Source organism: Babylonia areolata, chromosome 23 (genome assembly GCF_041734735.1).
Source record: "Babylonia areolata isolate BAREFJ2019XMU chromosome 23, ASM4173473v1, whole genome shotgun sequence".
In the NCBI taxonomy this organism is placed as follows: domain Eukaryota; kingdom Metazoa; phylum Mollusca; class Gastropoda; order Neogastropoda; family Buccinidae; genus Babylonia; species Babylonia areolata.
Genome location: NC_134898.1, coordinates 17,068,884 through 17,093,712, shown reverse-complemented (window position 1 = coordinate 17,093,712; position 24,829 = coordinate 17,068,884). Strand labels below are relative to the sequence as shown.

The 24,829-nt window shown below is 46.8% G+C and overlaps 1 protein-coding gene across 2 annotated transcripts in view; it reads right to left on the bottom strand.

Annotated features, from left to right (window-relative positions):
* The window catches only part of LOC143297729 (centrosomal protein of 290 kDa-like), a 123,787-nt gene that overhangs the window by 76,462 nt on the left and 22,496 nt on the right, over nt 1-24,829 (bottom strand). For both annotated transcript variants that reach the window (XM_076610165.1, XM_076610166.1), the window contains exons 12-22: nt 22,697-22,803; nt 21,614-21,685; nt 19,166-19,236; nt 17,752-17,944; nt 16,093-16,166; nt 13,111-13,261; nt 12,185-12,350; nt 10,421-10,485; nt 6,928-7,092; nt 6,182-6,340; nt 4,875-5,000 (exon numbers count right to left, since the gene is read on the bottom strand). In XM_076610165.1, coding sequence (XP_076466280.1) covers nt 4,875-5,000; nt 6,182-6,340; nt 6,928-7,092; nt 10,421-10,485; nt 12,185-12,350; nt 13,111-13,261; nt 16,093-16,166; nt 17,752-17,944; nt 19,166-19,236; nt 21,614-21,685; nt 22,697-22,803 — 1,349 coding nt within the window. The remainder of the gene's footprint in view (nt 1-4,874; nt 5,001-6,181; nt 6,341-6,927; nt 7,093-10,420; nt 10,486-12,184; nt 12,351-13,110; nt 13,262-16,092; nt 16,167-17,751; nt 17,945-19,165; nt 19,237-21,613; nt 21,686-22,696; nt 22,804-24,829) is intronic.

The window sequence follows — 24,829 nt, the reverse complement described above, 5'->3', positions numbered from 1 at the left end:
GTCATTAAACTCTACAGTTCTCATTATCAGTGGACATCCCACACACCTGTCATTAAACTCTACAGTCATCATCATCAGTACACATCCCACACACCTGTCATTAAACTCTACAGTCATCATTATCAGTGGACATCCCACACACCTGTCATTAACCTCTACAGTTATCATCATCAGTACACATCCCACACACCTGTCATTAAACTCTACAGTTATAATTACAGGTCAGGTCAGGTCTCTACCTGCCACAGGTACCATGTAACCCTGTGCTACCTGTCACATGCGGGCAGATGGAGCTCGACAGCCCGGGAAGGCAGTCCATCTAAGACAAGGAAAAGTCTGAAGTAAAACCCATGAAGTGCTAAGGAATGCAGGACAGTCTCGACATGCATTGACCCTGGGTCCATGGCCATGTCCCGACTTTCAGTAGCCGCGCCCCCGTGCCTCCGAGGGAGGTTTTTGAGCCAGAGGCTAGGACAAGGACAGTCTGATATAAAACCTACGACCTGAGGACCTCACTGTCACCGTCCCAGCTTGCTAGGCTATGGCAGATGAACCACGGGTGTAAAGGGTGGGGCCAGTACTGCGCACACTGCACTCCACCTAAAAATTCCATTGCGCAGGCTTGAAGGACACGTCCACGTCCGCGCCACCAACTATTCCAAGCCCTGTAGCGATGGGAAAGGGGCGAAAACGGCAGGTGGAAGATGTCACTGGAAGCCGCAGTTCCAATCCTGCATGCAGGCGGTTCAGGATATTGGTCGCCTGATTGTTGACCCGGAGGTGACAGCATCACTCGGCAGCACCCTGAACGACCAAGCAGCCTTTTCTAGGGACAGCACTGCTTGCTCCACACGGAGAGGGGCCTAGAAAAGGTGGTCCAAACAAATGCTCATCTCCATACCCCCCAGTTGGCTAGCCGCGGTCAACGGGCATCTCCAAACGCGGTCGAACAACAATAGAGAAGAAAAGGCCGGCACCTGCCTCACAATTAGGTGCAAAAGGACTAAAGGTAGCATGCTGGAACATCCGAACCATGCGTGACTCTGCAGACAGCAACCACCCAGAAAGGCGTTCCGCTCTAGTCGCACACGAACTTCAGAGACTGAACATTGACATTGCTGCCGTCAGCGAAGTCCGCTTTGCAGGGAAAGGCAGCCTCCAGGAACACGGCGCTGGGTACACCCTCTACTGGTCAGGCAAGCCAGAGACCGAGAGACGCCTTTATGGCGTAGGCTTTATGGTCAGGAGCACCATTGCCTCCAAGCTTGAAAACCTGCCAACAGGACACTCAGACCGAATTATGTCCATGCGCCTCCCACTACGGAACAAACAGCATGCCACTCTGTTCAGCGTGTACGCTCCAACCCTCCAAGCGGACCCCACAGAAAAGGTCAAGTTTTACACTGATCTGCGCAACCTCGTTCAGAACACCCCTGCTGATGACAAGGTCATCATCCTTGGCGACTTCAATGCCAGAGTTGGCCAAGATTCAGAAGCCTGGAAAGGAGTCCTTGGCAAGCATGGCGTTGGTAATTGCAACGACAATGGGCGCCTTCTTCTCGAGTTCTGTGCAGAGCAGCAGTTTACCATCACCAACACCATTTTCCAGCAGAAGGACAGCCTGAAGACAACGTGGATGCATCCTCGGTCCAAACATTGGCACCTCATTGATTACATCCTGATGCGCCAGAGAGACGTACGAGACGTCCTACACACCCGAGTGATGCCCAGCGCGGAGTGTCATACTGACCACCGCCTCGTCCGCAGCAAGCTCAGGCTCCACTTCAAGCCCAAACCAAAGAAAGGAGGAGCTCCTAGGAAGAAATTCCAGGTCGGCAACTTTCAGTCAGCTGAAGTGAAAGCTGAATTCCAGGCGAAGCTTCAGGACAAACTTGAAGACCCCAGTTGCCCCACAGACCCCTCTCCAGAAGCACTATGGGCACAGCTGAAATCAGCCATCCTGCAGTCCTCTGAAGAAGTCCTAGGGTTCTCGTCGAAAAAGAACAAGGACTGGTTTGACGAAAACAACCAGGAGATCCAAGAATTGCTGGCGAAGAAGAGATCAGCCCACCAGGCTCACCTTGCACAACCGTCTTGTCCGGTGAAGAAAGCAACCTTCCGGCTCATATGCAGCAACCTCCAGCGCAAGCTTCGTGAGATTCAAAATGGGTGGTGGACCAACCTGGCAGAGAGGGCTCAGCTTTGTGCAGACACTGGTGACTACCAGGGCTTATACGAAGCCTTGAAGGCGGTGTACGGTCCCTCATACCAGGTCCAGAGTCCTTTGCGCAGCGCAGACGGCCAGGCGCTCTTCACAGACAAGACGTCGATCCTGAACAGGTGGTCGGAACATTTCCAGGCCCTCTTCAGCGCCAACCGCATGGTTCAAGACTCGGCAATTCTCCGCATCCCACAACAGCCAGTGAAATTACAACTGGACGAGCTACCAACCCTAGAAGAGACTGTCAAGGCCATTGAACAGCTGAAATGTGGCAAGGCAGCAGGGGTTGACGGAATTCCGCCGGAGGCGTGGAAGAATGGAGGCCCAGCACTACACTCCAAACTCCACAACCTCTTTGTCTGCTGCTGGGAGCAAGGCAAACTACCACAGGACCTCCGTGACGCAGTCATCATCACCCTGTATAAAAACAAGGGAGAAAAGTCGGACTGCTCCAACTACAGGGGGATAACTCTGCTCTCCATTGCAGGCAAGATCCTCGCCAGAGTCCTCCTAAATCGGCTGGTGCCTACTATCGCCGAAGAACATCTCCCAGAGAGTCAGTGTGGCTTTAGAGCCAACAGAGGCACCACGGACATGGTCTTCGTTCTCAGACAGCTACAAGAAAAATGTCGGGAACAGAACAAAGGACTGTATGCGACATTCGTCGATCTCACGAAAGCTTTCGACACCGTGAGCAGAAAAGGTCTGTGGGAGATCATGAAACGTCTAGGATGCCCCCCAAAATTCCTCAGCATGGTCATCCAACTACATGAGGAACAGCGTGGACAGGTCAGACACAGCAACGACCTTTCGGAGCCCTTCCCAATTGGAAATGGAGTGAAACAAGGTTGTGTCCTCGCGCCGACCCTCTTCACGATCTTCTTCAGCATGATGCTCCAACAGGCCACTGAAGATCTTGGCGACGACGACGGTATCTTCATCAGATACCGCACTGATGGCAGCCTATTCAACCTGAGGCGGCTACAGGCCCACACCAAGACACTGGAGCAACTCATCAGAGAGCTTCTGTTTGCCGACGATGCTGCCCTCGTCGCCCATACAGAAGCGGCCCTGCAGCGTATAACGTCCTGCTTCGCAGAGGCTGCGCAGCTCTTCGGCCTAGAAGTCAGTCTGAAAAAGACGGAAGTTCTCCACCAGCCTGCCCCACAGGAAGAATTCCACGCTCCTCACATCAACATCGGTGAGACAGAGCTGAAGTCGGTCCACCAGTTCAGCTACCTAGGCTGCACCATCTCGTCTGACGCCAAGATCGACAAGGAGATCGACAACAGACTTGCAAAGGCAAACAGCGCATTCGGCAGGCTGTACAAGAGAGTGTGGAACAACAAACACCTGAAGAAAGACACAAAGATCAGCGTGTACAGAGCTGTTGTACTGCCCACCCTGTTGTATGGCTCCGAAACCTGGGTCACCTACCGGCACCACATACGACTGCTTGATCGCTTCCACCAGCGCTGCCTTCGCACCATCCTCAGCATCCACTGGAGTGACTACATCACAAATGTCGAGGTCCTGGAGCAGGCAAAGACTATCAGCATCGAGGCAGTGCTGCTAAAGACCCAGCTACGTTGGGCAGGGCACGTGTCCAGGATGGAGGACCACCGCCTGCCCAAGATCGCGCTATATGGCGAACTGTCCACTGGCCACCGTGACAGAGGAGCACCCAAGAAGAGATACAAAGACTCCTTGAAGAAAGCTCTCGGTGCCTGTCACATTGACCATCGCCAGTGGTCCGCAGTAGCCGCTGATCGAGAGACCTGGCGACGCACCATCCACCAAGCTGTCTCCTCCTTCGAAAACAACCGCAGGGCCAGCCTTGAGGACAAACGCAGAAGGAGGAAGAACCACGACGCTGCAGCCGCGAACCCAGACCAGACTTTCCCTTGCAACCGCTGCGGCCGACTCTGCTTTTCCCGCATTGGCCTTGTCAGCCATGAGCGTGCCTGCATCAGACGTGGACAACGCCCTTCCTAGATCTTCGTCAGCGAAGCCAGGCCATGATATAATCATCAGTGGACATCCCACACACCTGTCATTAAACTCTACAGTTATAATCATCAGTGGACATCCCACACATCTGTCATTAAACTCTACAGTTATCATCATCAGTGGACATCCCACACACCTGTCATTAAACTCTACAGTTATCATTATCAGTGGACATCCCACACACCTGACCACATCTGTCATTAAACTCTATAGTTATCATTATCAGTGGACATCCCACACACCTGACCACATCTGTCATTAAACTCTATAGTTATCATTATCAGTGGACATCCCACACACCTGACCACATCTGTCATTAAACTCTATAGTTATCATTATCAGTGGACATCCCACACACCAGTCATTAAACTCTACAGTTCTCATTATCAGTGGACATCCCACACACCTGTCATTAAACTCTACAGTCATCATCATCAGTACACATCCCACACACCTGTCATTAAACTCTACAGTCATCATTATCAGTGGACATCCACACACCTGTCATTAACCTCTACAGTTATCATCATCAGTACACATCCCACACACCTGTCATTAAACTCTACAGTTCTCATCATCAGTGGACATCCCACACACCTGCCCACACCTGTCCCCCACCAGCAGTGGCACACAGTGCCCTCACCTCTTTGTCTTGCAGGTAGTCCTTGTAGAGCAGCCCCTGCTGGTGTCGCATGACGCCAAACTTGCGGCGGTAGTTCTCCAGGGCGGTCTCCATCTTGTGCATGTTCTCCTCACGCTGTGACAGCTCCTGGGCCCACAGCAGTCAGTGTGTCAGAGAGAGAGAGAGAGAGACAGATAGTGTGTGTGTGTGTGTGTGTGTTGGGGGTGGTTAAAGTGTGCATAAGTGTGTGTTGGGGGGTGGTCAGGGTGTGCGTGTGGGTGTGTGTTGGGGGGTGGTCAGGGTGTGTGTCAGGGTGTGTGTGTGGGTGTGTTGGGGGGTAGTAAGGGTGTGTGTGTGTGTGTGTGTGTGTGTTGGGGGGTGGTTAGGGTGTGTGTGTGTGTGTGTGTGTGTGTGTGTGTTGGGGGTGGTTAAGGTGTGTGTAAGTGTGTGTTGGGGGGTGGTCAGGGTATGTGTGTGGGTGTGTTGGGGGGTAGTTAGGGTGTGTGTGTGTGTGTGTGTGTTGGGGGGTGGTTAGGGTGTGTGTGTGTGTGTGTGTGTGTGTGTGTGTGTGTGTTGGGGTGGTTAAGGTGTGTGTAAGTGTGTGTTGGGGGGTGGTCAGGGTGTGTGTGTCGGTGTGTTGGGGGGTAGTTAGGGTGTGTGTGTGTGTGTGTGTGTGTCGGGGGTGGTAAAGGTGTGTGTGTGGGGGTGTGTTGGGGGGTGGTTAGGGTGTGTGTGTGGGGGGGTGTTGGGGGGTGGTTAGGGTGTGTGTGTGTGTGTGTGTGTTTTGGGTGGTTAAGGTGTGTGTGTGTGTGTGTGTTGGGGGTGGTTAGGGTGTCTGTGTGTGTGTGTTGGGGGTGGTTAGGGTGTGTGTGTGTGTGTGTGTTGGGGGTGGTTAGGGTGTGTGTGTGTGTTGGGGGTGGTTAGGGTGTATGTGTGGGTGTGTTGGGGGGATGGTTAGTGTGTGTGTGTTGGGGGGTGGTTATGGTGTGTGTGTGGGTGTGTTGGGGGTGGTTAGGGTGTGTGTGTGTGTGTGTGTGTGTGTGTGTGTGTGTGTGCTGAGGGGTGGTTAAAGAGTTGGGTGAATGTGTATGTGTGGGAGATAAAAAGAGAACGTGAGGAGGTGTGGGGGGTGTTTGAGTGTGGGGGATGTGTGTGTGTGTGTGTGTGTATGTGTATGTGTGTGTGTGTGTATGTGTGTGTCGTGTGTGTGTGTGTGAGTGAGAGGGTGCATCCGTTGTGTACAAGTGTTGCACATGTGTATACATGTGTATGTATATGTGTGTGGGCATTCACCCTGTGCACTTGTTCAGTGTGTTTCAGCCACCCACCTGCAGAACGATGACCAGGTGTTCGTTCAGAGAGGCGATGATCTCGGTGCTGGTAGGGGCCATGCCTTCAGGCAGGGTCATGACCTGCATCGGCGCGGCAACCACCCCACCTCCGCCTTCTCCCCCAATCACCACCCCCTCTTTCTGCATCCTCTCCAGCTGAGGACACAATGGAAATGCAGTAACTCACACAACAGTAACTCACACAACAGTAATTCAGAACAGTAAATCACACAACAGTAAATCACACAAACAATAATTCACAACAGTGAATCACAACAGTAACTCACACAATTGTAATTCACATATCCTGTAATTCACACACCAGTAAAACACACACCAGTAAATCACACAACAGTAATTCACACAACAGTACACAACAGTAACTCACACAACAGTAAATCACGAAACAGTAAAACAGACAACTGCAATTTACGACAGTATAACAGACAACAGTAATTCACACAACTGTAATTCACAGAACAGTATATCACACAACAGTAATTCACATAACAGTAAAACACACAACAGTAATGCACACAACAGTAATTCACACAGCAGTACACAACAGTAAATCACACAACAGTAATTCACACCAGCAATTCACACAACAGTAATTCACACAATGGTAAATCACACAACAGTAATTCACAACAACAGCAACAACAACAATAACGGCAACACGTACAACTCTTAAAACAAACTTGGACACAGCCACAACACTCTGAACGACCTTGACCCCTGACCTGCTCAAAGGCCTTGTCTCGCTCCAGCTGTGCCTTGCTGCAGTCCCCGCGGGCCAGCCTGAGCTCTGAGCGGATCTCTTCGTTGCGGCCTCGCAGCACGTCCACCTGCTCCTTGAGGTAGAGGGAGGTGTCGTAGTTCCCAATCACACGCTTGGCCTCAATCGCCTGCCACCCGCACCGTGGGATCAAGCCAAACCAAACCAAACCAGAGCACGTGTTTGATTTCATGGAAGGTGGCGGAGTAAACACAGCTGCTTGTTTACCTGCAGTCCTCAAGGATGACAACACAACAAGCAAACAAACAACAACAAAAACAACAAGCCAACAAACAAACACTGACATGACTGTCACCGTAAAGCCCTTTGACAGGTATAAAAGCACTATGACTATCATTGTGAAGCCCTTTGACAGACACGAAAGCACTATGACTGTAAAACACTGTGACAGATATAAAAGCACTAAGACTGTCATCTGACATCATGAAGCCCTGTGACAGGTGTAAAAGCACTATACTGTCATCATGAAGTCCTCTGACAGGTATGAAAGCACTATGACTGTCATTGTGAAGACCTTTGACAGGTATGAAAGCACTATGACTGTCATTGTGAAGCCCTTTGACAGCTATGAAAGCACAATGACTGTCATTGTGAAGCCCTTTGACAGGTATGAAAGCACAATGACTGTCATTGTGAAGCCCTTTGACAGGTATGAAAGCACAATGACTGTCATTGTAAAGCACCGTGACAGGTATGAAAGCACTGTGACTGTCATTGTGAAGCACTGTGACAGGTATGAAAGCACTATGCCTGTCATTGTGAAGCCATCTGACAGGTATGAATGCACTGTGACTGTCACTGTGAAGCCCTTTGACAGGTATGAAAGCACTGTGACTGTCATTGTGAAGCCCTTTGACAGGTATGAAAGCACAATGACTGTCATTGTGAAGCATTTTGACAGGTATGAAAGCACAATGACTGTCATTGTGAAGCCCTTTGACAGGTAAGAAAGCACAATGACTGTCATTGTGAAGCCCTTTGACAGGTATGAAAGCACTGTGACTGTCATTGTGAAGCCCTTTGACAGGTATGAAAGCACAATGACTGTCACTGTAAAGCACCGTGACAGGTATGAAAGCACTATGACTGTAAAGCCCTTTGACAGGTATGAAAGCACTATGACTGTAAAGCCCTTTGACAGGTATGAAAGCACAATGACTGTCACTGTAAAGCACCATGACAGGTATGAAAGCACTATGACTGTAAAGCCCTTTGACAGGTATGAAAGCACTATGACTGTAAAGCCCTTTGACAGGCAAGAAAGCACAATGACTGTCACTGTGAAGCCCTTTGACAGGTATGAAAGCACAGTGACTGTCATTGTGAAGCCCTTTGACAGGTATGAAAGCACTGTGACTGTCATTGTGAAGCCCTTTGACAGGTATGAAAGCACAATGACTGTCACTGTGAAGCCCTTTGACAGGTATGAAAGCACTGTGACTGTCATTGTGAAGCCCTTTGACAGGTATGAAAGCACAATGACTGGCATTGTGAAGCATTTTGACAGGTATGAAAGCACTGTGACTGTCATTGTGAAGCACTGTGACAGGTATGAAAGCACTGTGACTGTCATTGTAAAGCACCGTGAAAGGTATGAAAGCACTATGACTGTAAAGCCCTTTGACAGGTATGAAAGCACTGTGACTGTCATTGTAAAGCACTGTGACAGGTATGAAAGCACTATGACTGTAAAGCCCTTTGACAGGTATGAAAGCACTATGACTGTAAAGCCCTTTGACAGGTATGAAAGCACTGTGACTGTCATTGTGAAGCACTGTGATAGGTAAGAAAGCACAGAAAAATTGTACTACCATTATCTGTATAAGCACTGTGAGAAGCTGGAAAGCACTATGTAAATGTACTATCATTATCAGTATAAGCACTGTGTTAGGTATGAAAGCACTATATAACTGTACTATCATTATCAGTATAAGCACTGTGAGAGGTATGAAAGCACTATATAACTGTACTATCATTATCAGTATAAGCACTGTGAGAGGTATGAAAGCGCTATATAACTGTACTATCATTATCAGTATAAGCACTGTGAGAGGTATGAAAGCGCTATATAACTGTACTATCATTATCAGTATAAGCACTGTGAGAGGTATGAAGGCACTATATAACTGTACTATCATTATCAGTATAAGACAAGACAAGACAAGACAAAATCTTTATTAACGAGGGTAATAGATAAGCAAGTAACATGCTTTTTTACATCCAGCCCTCGCCCTAAAGAGGGAATAAAGCTAAAAAAGCGAAAATGAGCACAAAATCAAAACACAATCAAAATATACCATTATTTCACAATTCAAAGCCATTCCACAAAAGGAAGAAGAAGAGAAGAAAAGAAAAAAAAAAAAAAAAAAAAATCATGAAATACACACACACACACACACACACACACATTCATACACACACACACACAAACACAAATGCATCCACTCAAGAGAGAGTGAGAGGGAACTCACAAATTGTCGAAAGCAATGTTGGATTTCAGGTGACGTCAATTTTTGTGAATAGGTACATTTTTAGATTTTGCTTAAAGTTGTTGTGGTTAGTAATATTTTTTAAACGTGATGGTAAATTATTCCAATACGTTCCCCCGCTGTAAGTTAGGCTGGACTTAAAAAGATCAAGATTTGGACAAGGTATATGCAACTTATGTACATGTCTTATGTTATTTACTGGGAAGTTATTTATAATTGAAGGAGGTGCGTAGCCACTTACTATTTTGTGCATAAAAACAGCCTTATTATATTCTAGTTTTAGCTCCAGTGGGAGGATATCAAGTGACCTATAATCATTAGGAGTTAATGAACTTGACTTTAATAAAACTAATTTCAAAGCACGTTTGTATAATCTAACAAGAGGTTTTAGAGTATTAGCGCTAGTAGAATCCCACAAAGTAGAAGCATAATCTATTATCGACTGTATATGAGCATTAAAGAATTGTTTACGGGCATGTGTATTTAGAAAGTGTTTTATTTTTGATAACTGGAATACTTTTTGAGACATCCTTTTACATAAATAAGTAATATGTTCAGACCATGATAAATCATTATCGATAACTACACCTAAAACTTTGTGTGATTTGACTTCTTCAATTCTAACATTGGAAATGAAAATATTGAAAACATTTGTTGGCATTATCTGGCGTTTCTGTCGAGTTGTTACAGACATGCATTTAGTTTTTAGTATAAGCACTGTGAGAGGTATGAAAGCACTATATAACTGTAATATCATTATCAGTATAAGCACCGTGAGAAGCTGGCAAGCACTATGTAAATGTACTATGATTATCAGTATAAGTACTGTGAGAGGTAAGAAAGCACTATGTTACTGTACTATGATTATCAGTATAAGCACTGTGAGAGTCTGGAACGTATTATCTAACTGTACTGTCATTATCAGTATTTCCAAAGACGTGAACTCACCGCCAGCATGCGTTCAATGGCTGGGAACTGTGACAAAGGCATGCCTTCTGACTCCCCTGCTTCTGCTGCACACACACACACACACACACACACACAGGTGTGAGCAAGATTCTTACTTTACTGATTAATTGTGTGCTCTGTGTGTGTGTGTGTGTATGTGTGTGTATGTGTGTGTGTGTGTGTATGTGTGTGTGTGTGTGTGTGTGTGTGTGTGTGTGTGTGTGTACACATGCGTGTTCGTGTGCTTATACATGTGTGTATGCTTATACATATGTGTGTGTGTGTGTGTGTGTGTGTATGTGTGTGAGAGAGCGCACGCTTCTTACACGTGTGTGTGAGAGAGTGTGAGTGTGTGTGTGTGTGTGTGTGTGTGTGTGTGTGTGTGTGTGTGTGTGTGTGTGTGTGTGTGTGTATGAGGCATAGTTGGTACCATGTGATGTGATGAATCATAATTGTAATCATGTATGCCACATTCAATAATGAGGTGTGTGAAAAGACTGTCAGCACTACACAGCAGTGTTACCTGTAGGGGTATGTGCATAGACTGTCAACTCAACACTACACGACAGTGTTACCTGTGGAGTATGTGCATATACTGTCAACTCAACACTACACAGCAGTGTTACCTGTGGAGTATGTGCACAGACTGTCAGCTCAACACTACACAACAGTTACCTGTGGAGTATGTGCACAGACTGTCAACTCAGCACTACACAGCAGTGTTACCTGTGGGTGTGTGTATATAGACTGTCAACTCAACACTACACAGCAGTTACCTGTGGGTGTGTGTATAGACTGTCAACACTACATAGCAGTTACCTGGGAGGGAGGGGGGTGTACCTGTGTGTGGGTGTGTAAAGACTACACATCAGTGATACCTGTGTGGGTGTGTGTAAAGACTTCACATCAGTGATACCTGTGTGTGGGTGTGTAAAGACTACACATCAGTGATACCTGTGTGTGGGTGTGTAAAGACTTCACATCAGTGATACCTGTGTGGGTGGGTGTAAAGACTTCACATCAGTGATACCTGTGTGTGGGTGTGTAAAGACTTCACATCAGTGATACCTGTGTGTGGGTGTGTAAAGACTACACACATCAGTGATACCTGTGTGTGGGTGTGTAAAGACTTCACATCAGTGATACCTGTGTGTGGGTGTGTAAAGACTTCACATCAGTGATACCTGTGTGGGTGTGTAAAGACTTCACATCAGTGATGCCTGTTTGTGGATGTGTAAAGACTTCACATCAGTGATACCTGTGTGTGGGTGTGTGTAAAGACTACACATCAGTGATACCTGTGTGGATGTGTAGAGACTACACATCAGTGATAGCTGTGTGGGTGTGTGTGTAGACTAAACGTCAGTGATACCTGTGGGCACCCTCTGCAGGGCCTCACTCCTTCAGAACACAACACATCAGTGATACCTGTGGGCACCCTCTGCAGGGCCTCACTCCTTCAGCACACAACACACCAGTGATACCTGAGGGCACCCTCTGCAGGGCCTCACTCCTTCAGCACACAACACATCAGTGATACCTGTGGGCACCTTCTGCAGGGCCTCACTCCTTCAGCACACAACACATCAGTGATACCTGAGGGCACCCTCTGCAGGGCCTCACTCCTTCAGCACACAACACACCAGTGATACCTGTGGGCACCCTCTGCAGGGCCTCACTCCTTCAGCACACAACACATCAGTGATACCTGTGGGCACCCTCTGCAGGGCCTCACTCCTTCAGCACACAACACATCAGTGATACCTGTGGGCACCCTCTGCAGGGCCTCCATCACCTCCTTCAGCCCCGCCTCCAGGCTGCGGTTGTCCTCCTCCAGCTGGGAGCAGCGGGATTTGAACTCGGCCACCTCGCGCTCCATCTGGGTCAGCTCCACCAGGTTCTGCCGGTAGTCCTTGTCCAACTCTCGGTCCTGCCACACACAGCACGCCACATCACACATAGCACACTACATCACACATAGCATACCACATCATACACGTCACACCACATCACGTCACATTGTACATAGCATGCCACATCACACCACATCATACATAGCACACCACATCACACACAAAATACCACATCATACACATCACATCAACACACCACACACAGCATGCCACATCACACCACAAATACACATCATACACAGCACACCACATCAAACATCACACACAGCACACCACAACACACACAGCAGACCACAGCACACAGTATACCATATCACACAGCACACCACATCACACACACAGCACACCACATCACACAGAGCATACCACAGCACACACAGCATACCACATCACACACAGCATGCCACATCACACATAACACAGCACATCACATCACACATAACACAGCACATCACATCACACATACAGCACACCACATCACGCACAGCACACCACATCACACACAACACGCCACACAGCACACCACATCACACAGCACGCCCCAACACACACAGCAAACCACATCACACACATCACGCCACATCACACGACATCAAATACAGAACACCACACCACACCACACCACACCGCATCACACACAGCAGACCCCACACACAATACACCACATCAAGCACACAGCACGCAACATCACACACAGCACACCACATCACTGCATTTTTGCAGTCTGATCACGGTGGATGGCCAACTGACAAGAGGTGACCATGACGGTGAGCTCACCCTGATCTGAGTCTCCTGCTTCTGGACCTCCCGCTTGATGATGACAGCTGCTGACTGGGACTCGGTGTCCACCTGCCTCTTGCTGCGCAGGGTGTCCGTGAAATCCTGCACCGCCACCATGTCTTCTGCCGTCAGTCCCAGGTCCACCGCTCTGTGACACGGCAACGCTTGCATTGTACTGTATTCCTCTTTTATCACAAGACACAAGGCGGGGCACGGCATGTCAACACTTGTACTGTATTACTCTTTTATCACAGACACGACACATCAACACTTGTGCTGTATTACTCTTTTATCACAGACACGGCACATCAACACTTGTGCTGTATTACTCTTTTATCACAGACACAAGGCATGGCACGGCATGTCAACACTTGTACTGTATTACTCTTTTATCACAGACACAAGGCGTGGCACAGCATGTCAACACTTGTACTGTATTACTCTTTTATCACAGACATGACACATCAACACTTGTACTGTATTACTCTTTTATCACAGACACAGCACAGCATGGCATGTCAAAACTTGTATTGTATTCCTCTTTTATCACAGACACAAGGCATGGCACGGCATGTCAACACTTGCACTGCATTCCTCTTTTATCACAGACACAGCAAGGCAAGGCATGTCAGCACTTGTACTGTATTACTCTTTTATCACAGACACAAGGCATGGCACGGCATGTCAACACTTGTACTGTATTACTCTTTTATCACAGACACAAGGCGTGGCACAGCATGTCAACACTTGTACTGTATTACTCTTTTATCACAGACATGACACATCAACACTTGTACTGTATTACTCTTTTATCACAGACACAGCACAGCATGGCATGTCAAAACTTGTATTGTATTCCTCTTTTATCACAGACACAAGGCATGGCACGGCATGTCAACACTTGCACTGCATTCCTCTTTTATCACAGACACAGCAAGGCAAGGCATGTCAGCACTTGTACTGTATTACTCTTTTATTACAGACACAAGGCATGGCATGGCATGTCAACACTTGCACTGCATTCCTCTTTTATCACAGACACAGCAAGGCACGGCATGTCAGCACTTGTAGTGTATTACTCTTTTATTACAGACACGACATATCATAGCATGTCAACACTTGTACTGTATTACTCTTTAATTACAACAGACATGGCATGGCATGGCATGGCAACACTTGTGCTGTACTGTATTACTCTTTTATCACAGACACGGCATGGCATGGCATGTCAACACTTGTACTGCCCTCTTATCACAACAAACATGACATGGCATGGCATGGAATGTCAACACTTGTACTGTATTCCTCTTTTATCACAAGACACGGCACAGCACAGCATGTCAACACTTGTGCTGGTCTGTATTCCTCTTTTATCACAAGACACGGCACAGCATGTCAACACTTGTGCTGGTCTGTATTCCTCTTTTATCACAAGACACGGCACAGCATGTCAACACTTGTGCTGGTCTGTATTCCTCTTTTATCACAAGACACGGCACAGCATGTCAACACTTGTGCTGGTCTGTATTCCTCTTTTATCACAAGACACGGCACAGCACAGCATGTCAACACTTGTGCTGGTCTGCATTCCTCTTTTATCACAAGACACGGCACAGCACAGCATGTCAACACTTGTGCTGGTCTGTATTCCTCTTTCATCACACGACACGGCACAGCACAGCATGTCAACACTTGTGCTGGTCTGTATTACTCTTTTATCTCTCTAACCCTCCCCAAAACTCCCAATATATGTATATGAGCCCATGGCCGAAATGCAGTAAACATTCATTCATTCATTCTCTCTCTCCGCATGTTTCTCTCTCTATCTCTCTAACTATTCCCAAACAAGTAAGAAAGGGGGGAAAAAAAAAAACAACAACAAAAAGGCAATGTCAACAAAGCACCCCCAACACCCTTTCACTCCACCAAGAAAAAACATCACTAACAAGAAAACCAAAAAGATGAGGAAAACGTTTCTCTAAAAAGAAGCAAGGCACGCCATGTACAACATCACCCAGACCTACCCTGTGGAGTGGTGGTGGCCTAGTGGTAATGCATCTGCCTAGGAACCCAGAGAAACTGAGCACGCTGGTTCAAACCCAACAGTCACCAGTATTTTTTCTCCCCCTCAACTAGACCTTGAGTGGTTGTCTGGACACTGAGTCATTCGGAGGAGACGATACACCAAGGTCTTGTGTGCAGCACGCACTTAGCGCACGTAAAAGAACCCACAGCAACAAAAGGGTTGTCCCTGGCAAAAAAACCAAAAACAACTTCAATAGGAAAACAAATTAAATTGCAGTCAGAAAAAAAGAAAGAGAAAAAGAAAAAAAGTGGCGCTCTCAGAGTAGTGAGGGAGAGCAGCCTGAATTTCACTCAAGAGAAATCTGCTGAGGCAAAACAGTAATACAATGCAATCCCCTCCAGTGGGAGTTTTTTTGTGAACAGAACGAGGCATGCCATGCACGTCATGCAGCCTACCCTCTACCAGCACTTCTGCCCCTGTCACTTTCCCTACCCCTCCTGTCTGTCCACACGTTGTTGTTCACGTTCCTGAAAATCAGGCCACACCACTGCTGCACTACTCTTAAATTGTGCATGGGTATGAGTGTGTGTGTGTGTGTGATTATGTGTGAATGTGTGTGTGTGTGTTGTTTGTGATTGTGTGTGTGTTTGTGTGTGCGTGTGTGTGTGAGTGAGTGTGTGTGTGTGTTTGTGTGTGTGTGTGAGTGTGTGTGTGTGTGTGTGTGTGTGTGTGTGTGTGTGTGTGTGTGTGTGTGTGTGTGTGTGTGTGTGTGGACATGTCAGGACATAGGACAGCGTGTAGTACACACCATCAGGACATAAGACAGTGTGCAGTACACACCATCAGGACATAGGACAGTGTGTAGTACACACCATCAGGACATAGGACAGTGTGTAGTCACACCATCAGGACATAGGACAGTGTGTAGTACACACCATCAGGACAATCCTTACCTTTTTCCCAGCTGCTGTCCTAGCCTTCTGATCTTCTGTTTGTCGTTGACCCGCTCTTCCTCCAGCTGTTCGATCTGTAAACCATCACCATCACACCACCTTCACTGTTTAGTCTGTAAACCAACACCATCGCACAACCTTCACTGTCACTGTACTGTTCAGTCTGTAAACCATCACCATGACACCATCTTCACTATCACTGTACTGTTCAGTCTGTAAACCATCACCATCACACCACCTTCACTGGTCAGTCTGTAAACCATCACCATCACACAACTTTCACTGTCACTGGACTGTTCAGTCTGTAAACCATCACCATGGCACCATCTTCACTATCACTGTACTGTTCAGTCTGTAAACCATCACCATCACACCACCTTCACTGTCACTGTACTGTTCAGTCTGTAAACCATCACCATCACACCACCTTCACTGTCACTGTACTGCTCAGTCTGTAAACCATCACACCACTTTCACTGTCACTGTACTGCTCAGTCTGTAAACCATCACACCATCTTCACTGTCACTGTACTGTTCAGTCTGTAAACCATCACACCACCTTCACTGTCATTGTACTGTTCAGTCTGTAAACCATCACACCACCTTCACTGTCACTGTACTGCTCAATCTGTAAACCATCACACCACCTTCACTGTCACTGTACTGCTCAGTCTGTAAACCATCACACCATCTTCACTGTCACTGTACTGCTCAGTCTATAAACCATCACACCATCTTCACTGTCACTGTACTGTTCAGTCTGTAAACCATCACACCACCTTCACTGTCACTGTACTGCTCAGTCTGTAAACCATCACACCACCTTCACTGTCACTGTACTGCTCAGTCTGTAAACCATCACACCATCTTCACTGTCACTGTACTGCTCAGTCTGTAAACCATCACACCACCTTCACTGTCACTGTACTGCTCAGTCTGTAAAACCATCACACCACCTTCACTGTCACTGTACTGCTCAGTCTGTAAACCATCACACCATCTTCACTGTCACTGTACTGCTCAGTCTGTAAACCATCACACCATCTTCACGGTCACTGTACTGCTCAGCCTGTAAACCATGACACCACCTTCATTGTCACTGTCAGCTTGATGGGCTGGCATCCATCATCCATCTCCCCTAAATAACCACCCTTCCCCTCCAAACACTTTTCCCCTTGTCAGTTCTAACCTCCCCTGCCCCATCTACCCTAAACACACCCACCCTCTCCAAACACCTTTCCCCTTGTCAGTTGTAACCCCCACCTGTCTCTGAAGAATGTAACCCCCACCTGTCTCTGAAGGATGTAACCCCCACCTGTCTCTGAAGGATGTAACCCCCACCTGTCTCTGAAGGATGTAACCCCTACCTGTCTCTGAAGGATGTAACCCCCACCTGTCTCTGAAGGATGTAACCCCTACCTGTCTCTGAAGGATGTAACCCCTACCTGCCACCTGTCTCTGAAGGATGTAACCCCTACTTGTCTCTGAAGGATGTAACCCCTACTTGTCTCTGAAGGATGTAACCCCACCTGTCTCTGAAGGATGTAACCCCCACTTGTCTCTGAAGGATGTAACCCCCACCTGCCTCTGAAGGATGTAACCCCCGCTTGTCTCTGAAGGATGTAACCCCCACCTTTCTCTGAAGGATGTAAACCCTACCTGTCTCTGAAGGATGAAGTTGAGGGCCTTCTCCTCCTCCTGGCGGACGGCCTTGTTCTTGCGGAACTGGGTCAGGTCGAGGGGGGCGCGGGGGTCCATGCCCAGCCTGTAGCGCAGCTCCTCGTTCTCGTCCAGGATCTCGTTCATCTTCAGCTCCGCCTTGTTGATGTACTGCGTCAGCTCCTCGATTTGTCTGACACAAACACCATACCGTCAGTTTCTAACTACCTTGTTGATGTACTGTGTCAGCTCCTCGATTTGTCTGACACAAACACCATACCGTCAGTTTCTAACTACCTTGTTGATGTACTGTGTCAGCTCCTGGATTTGTCTGACACAAACACCATACCGTCAATTTCTTACCGCCTTGTTGAAGTACTGCGTCAGCTCCTCGATTTGTCTGACACAAACATCATTCCGTCAGTTTCTAACTACCTTGTTGATGTACTGCGTCAGCTCCTCCATTTGTCTGACACAAGCATCATACCGTCAGTTTCTAACCGCCTTGTTAAAGTACTGCATCAGCTCCTCGATTTGTCTGACACAAACATCATACCGTCAGTTTCTAACCGCCTTGTTAAAGTACTGCGTCAGCTCCTTGATTTGTCTGACACAAACATCATACCGTCAGTTTCTAACCGCCTTGATGAAGCATGACCAGACCTCAGTACAAAGATATGTACTTGTTCAAGCTGAAAGAATCAGACTGGATGGCGAAAGTTCACAGATATGTACTTGTTCAAGCTGAAAGAATCAGAATGGATGGCCAAAGTTCACAGATATGTACTTGTTCAAGCTGAAAGAATCAGACTGGGTGGCCAAAGTTCACAGACATGTAGTTGCAGACTGGGTGGCCAAAGTTCACAGACATGTACTTGTTCAAGCTGAAAGAATCAGACTGGGTGGCCAAAGTTCACAGACATGTAGTTGCAGACTGGGTGGCCAAAGTTCACAGACATGTACTTGTTCAAACTGAAGGAACCAGACTGGATGGCCAAAGTTCACAGACATGTAGTTGCAGACTGGGTGGCCAAAGTTCACAGACATGTAGTTACAGACTGGGTGGCCAAAGTTCACAGACATGTACTTGTTCAAACTGAAGGAACCAGACTGGATGGCCAAAGTTCACAGACATGTAGTTGCAGACTGGGTGGCCAAAGTTCACAGACATGTACTTGTTCAAACTGAAGGCAGACAGAATGGACCAGCCTCTCACACTGACGTGGTTTTTTTCTCATTCAGTAAGCACAGCAACAATACACTGTACAACACATGTCTTCTCCCCTGGTATGCTGCACACACACACACACACACAGACACACACACACACACACAGACACACACACACACAAACTGACTGCAACAGATGCATGCCTGCACACAAAGATGTGAACTGAAGGGAGGTAACACACACCTGTCTCTGACGTTGATCTGGGTTTTCTTCTCTTTGATCTCCATAACCGCTTCCTCCAGCCCGTATTCCCCCTGTGGTCACACACACACACACACACACACACACACACACACAGTGCTCATCATGCAGTTTGCAATGTAATAGACTTCCAGTGCTTAACTCACTCCAGACAAATAGCTCTTTCCCTGGCTTTTCCCTACAGACGACCCATTTGTTAGGGTTAGGAATAAAAATCACAAAAAATACAAAACATAAAGTAACTGAATGAAACTCACTGTACTTGACCCACTGACCTCTCTCTTCACGTTGTGTGAACGCTCACCCCCCTCCCTCTTCACTGCTCTCAGAAGTTGAATCACTATCAGTACCGACTTGCTGGTAGCTTTCTTCACTACAGATAATTTATTCAACGTCTTCATCATCCTCGTCGATGTTGAAACCTTCAGTCTGAGGCATTTCAATCACTTCAGCAGTGGTAAAAGCCACTGTCATGATCTAGTTTGTTCCAAAAATTTCCACTTGTATCGCCTGCGACACCATTTTCAATACGTATGCAGATTAGCTTGTCATGTGGGGTCCTGAACTTGCTGGCTCGCTGTGGAGTGTGTTGTTATGGAATCTCATGACGAAACTTTTCATTCGACCCTTGACATGTTCGCAATGCCTGGTGTAGCTGCAATTGTTATGCAACCCCATGAGGAAAACGTGGAAAAAATTTTAATCGTTGAAACCGCTATAGTGTTCCGTCGTCCGGAATGCTACCTTAAGTCAGGAACGCTATAGCATTCCATCGTCCGGAGTGAGTTAAACCCAAACTGTCTCCTCCCACATTGCCCTTCCCCTGCAACTGGCAAGGAACATAAATGAAATAACACCAGTTTCTATTTTACACCTCATGGATCAAGTACAACCCTCTTTTTCTGTTGTTGCTTTTTGTTTGTTTGTTTGTTTGTTTGTTTTGTTTTTTGTCTTTTTAACATCCAGCACTCAAGGTGAAAACATAGAAAGACCACAATAACAACAACAAAAAAAACAAAACAAAAACAAAACAAAAAAAAGGTGGGGGGGTGGGGGGTGGGGGGTGGGTGTGAAGAGAAGGGCACACAGATTGACAGAAAACATAGACACACACTGACAAACACACACATACACAGTCTCTCTCTCTCTCTTTCACACACATACACCACTGGCTTTCAGTGTGTTTGGATAAACCAAGGTGCTGGCGATAAACTAAGCTTTCTTAATGCTTTTAAGCAACGATTGATAGACATGTTCATACAGGAATGGTCATCTGCAATACGAGAAAAGGACAGGTATGAATTTTATAGAACGATAAAGGATGATTTTGGAAAAGAAAAATATTTACTGAGTGTTGATGTAGTGTGCTTCAGGATAGCCCTTTCCCACATTAGACTTGGAGTATTACCTATTAATAGTAACTTAAACAGATATAGTGAAAACCCTGAAAGCAAACGATGCCCAAGTTGTGGACACAGAATCGAAAACGAACACCACTTTATTTTTGTTTGCCCATTATTCAATGACTTGAGGCAGAAGTTCCTAAAAGATTTCCTAAATTTACCCATAAGCATAATGTTAGAGGGGAAAAACGATAACTTAAGTCGTCAAGTTGGCAAATTCATTTTCCATGCTGTAAGAAGGAGACAACAAATCAATGCAAGTTAACGGATTTTGTCAATACCGCCCCAAGAAATGTGCTTCTCGTATTTTCATTGAACCTTGAATGCCAATGTTATTGGTAGTTTAGAATGTATGCCGTGCAGTGAATTAACTTTATAGCCAATCTGGAAAATGACCTCATACTTAATAAGAAAAATTAGTTCGTATATACTGTGTTTAAAATGAAGTCATTTCATAGTCTGTAAATGAGCTGCTGGATTACCCATCTCCTCTTCTCCCATCCCTCTTCCCCTTCCCCAATGTGTATGTATGCCTATGGCCGAAACACATTAAACTATCTGAATCTGAATCTGAATCTCACACACATACAGAGTTCAGTTCAGTTTCTGAAGGAAGCGTCACTGTGTTCAGACAAATCCATAAACGCTACACCACATCTGCAAAGCAGATGCCTGACCAGCAGCATAACCCAACATGCTTAGTAAGACTTTGAGAAAAAAAAAAGATAACAATAACAAATACACATTACTGATATTGATAAGAGCAAAGTACATTAAAATATAGTGCAGGGAAAGATAAGTAGAAGGCAAAAGACTGAACTAAAAATATGAAAGAAATGGAAGCATGTGCACACACACAAGCACACACATACACTAACACACACACACTCACAAACACAGAACACACACACATACAGAACACACACACACACACACACAAACACAGAGCGTACACACACACACACACACTCACAAACACAGAACACACACACATACAGAACACACCCACACACAGTGTTTGACCTACCCTCTCATACTGCTGCATTCTCTCCAGGGCCTCATTCAGCTCCCTGTCCTTGGCTTTGGCGTCCTCTTCAGCCTGTCACACAAAGCAGCCTCCTCATCACCTCCCTCATGCACTCATCACCTGACCACCTCCCTCATGCACTGATCATCTCCTCATCACCTCCCTCATGCACTCACCACCTGATCACCTCCCTCATGCACTGATCACCTCCCTCATGAACTCATCACCTGATCACCTCCCTGATCGCCTCCCTCATGCACTTAGCACCTCCCTCACTCATGCACTGATCATCTCCCTCATGCACTCATCATCTCCCTCATGCACTCACCACCTGATCACCTCCCTCATGCACTCACCACCTGATCAACTCCCTCATGCACTTAGCACCTCCCTCATGCACTCACCACCTGATCACCTCCCTCATGCACTCATCACCTGATCACCTCCCTCATGCACTCATCATCTCCTCATCACCTCCCTCATGCACTCATCACCTGATCACCTCCCTCATGCACTCATCGCCTGATCACCTCCCTCATGCACTCATCACCTCCTTTATGCACTCATCATCTCCTCATCACCTCCCTCATGCACTCATCTCCTCATCACCTCCCTCATGCACTCATCGCCTCCCTCAAGCACTCATCACCTGATCACCCTCATGCACTGATCACCTCCTTCATGCACTCATCACCTCCCTCATGCACTGATCACCTCTCTCATGCACTCCTCACATCACCTCCCTCATACACTCACCATCTGCACTCTTGGGGACTGAGGAACAAAGCTCTGATGTTTAGTTTTGCACACGATGATTAACCTATGAACTACAAATTTTTAATAAACTAGCGGTATGCTACAGCGTACCACAGAAAAAAAAAAGTGTTCTGCGCATGAGGTACGCTACAGCATAACTTAGTATAGACAGAGTTAAAGCTCCCACACAGCATTTACACCCTTTCAAGCTGTTTGTTCTATAGATCTTCAAAAACGTCCCAGGGACCCACTCAATAAACGTGTTTTGTGTGTCTTTCCTCTCCCTCCCTCTCTCTGTCTGATGTCTGACTCTGTCCAGTGCCTTACCTTTCTGGTGTCTTTCTCTGTCTCCTTCAGGTGCTCTTTGGCGGTGGTCAGCTCTCTCTGCAGGTCACGGATCTTGTTCTGGAGGCGATCACCTCCCCCTGCCCCCGCTGTGGGCACACACATCACCAATGCCTTCACTGGCACACACAACACATCGTCCATGCCTTCACTGGCACACACAACACATCATCCATGCCTTCACTGGCACACACAACACAGCATTAATGCCTTCACTGGCACACACAACACATCATTCATGCCTTCATTGGCACACACAACACATCATCCATGCCTTCACTGGCACACACAACACATCATCCATGCCTTCACTGGCACACACAACACATCATTCATGCCTTCACTGGCACACACAACACATCATCCATGCCTTCAATGGCACACACAACACAGCATTAATGCCTTCACTGGCACACACAACACATCATCCATGCCTTCACTGGCACATACAACACATCATCGATGCCTTCACTGGCACACACATCATCCATGCCTTAACTGGCACACACAACACAGCATGAATGCCTTCACTGGCACACACAGCACATCATCCATGCCTTCACTGACACACACAACACATCACCCATGCCTTCACCGACACACACAACACATCATCAATGTCTTCACTGGCACACACAACACATCACCAATGCCTTCACTGGCACACACACAACACATCATCCATGCCTTCACTGGCACACACAACACATCATCCATGCCTTCACTGGCACACACAACACATCATTCATGCCTTCACTGGCACACACAACACATCATCCATGCCTTCACTGGCACACACAACACATCATCCATGCCTTCACTGGCACACACAACACAGCATGAATGCCTTCACTGGCACACACAGCACATCATCCATGCCTTCACTGACACACACAACATATCATTCATGCCTTCACTGGCACACACAACACATCATCCATGCCTTCACTGGCACACACAACACATCATCCATGCCTTCACTGGCACACACAACACATCGTCCATGCCTTCACTGGCATACACAGCACAGCATTAATGCCTTCACTGGTACACACAACACATCATCCATGCCTTCACTGGCACACACAACACATCATTCATGCCTTCACTGGCACACACAACACATCGTCCATGCCTTCACTGACACACACAACACATCGTCCATGCCTTCACTGGCATACACAGCACAGCATTAATGCCTTCACTGGCACACACAACACAGCATTAATGCCTTCACTGCATTAATGTCTTCACTGGCACACACAACACAGCATTAATGTCTTCACTGGCACACACAACACAGCATTAATGTCTTCACTGGCACACACAGCACATCATTCATGCCTTCACTGGCACACACAGCACATCATTCATGCCTTCACTGGCACACACAACACATCATCCATGCCTTCACTGGCACACACAACACATCATCAATGCCTTCACTGACACACACAACACAGCATTAATGTCTTCACTGGCACACACAACACAGCATTAATGCCTTCACTGACACACACAACACAGCATTAATGCCTTCACTGCATTCTGCAGCCTGCTGTCAGGTTCTTGTCACAACTTTTTCCGGACTCTCATGTCTCCAGCAAATCAATTTCAGTTTCAGTTTAAGTTTCAAGGTGACAAGGCACATGGACAGATTCATACATGCTACATGACATCTGCTGTTAAAAAAAAAGAAAAGAAAAATGTATGAATGGTTGTCCTCTGCATAAACCAAACAGGCTGATCAGGTCTTGACAGCCTACCCCAGGTTTGTGTAACACATTAAAATTCAATGAAATAAAATCATAAAACAAATAAGAGACTGCATAAAAATGTAGTAACATGAAAGCCATGAAGGCAAATCAATGAGAAAAAAAGAAGATAAAAACCACAACAGTTGGCTTAAAACTGCTAGCTCTGGTGTCAGACTAAGGACTCCTTTTGTTCAGCTGCAGCAAACTGTGCACTACTCCATGGACTGACATCATTTACACATCTATCATAACGAACCCAGCGTTCAGTCAGTCATCAATATGAATTATAATGAACCCAGCGTTTAGTCAGTCATCAATATGAATTATAATGAACCCAGCGTTTAGTCAGTCATCAATA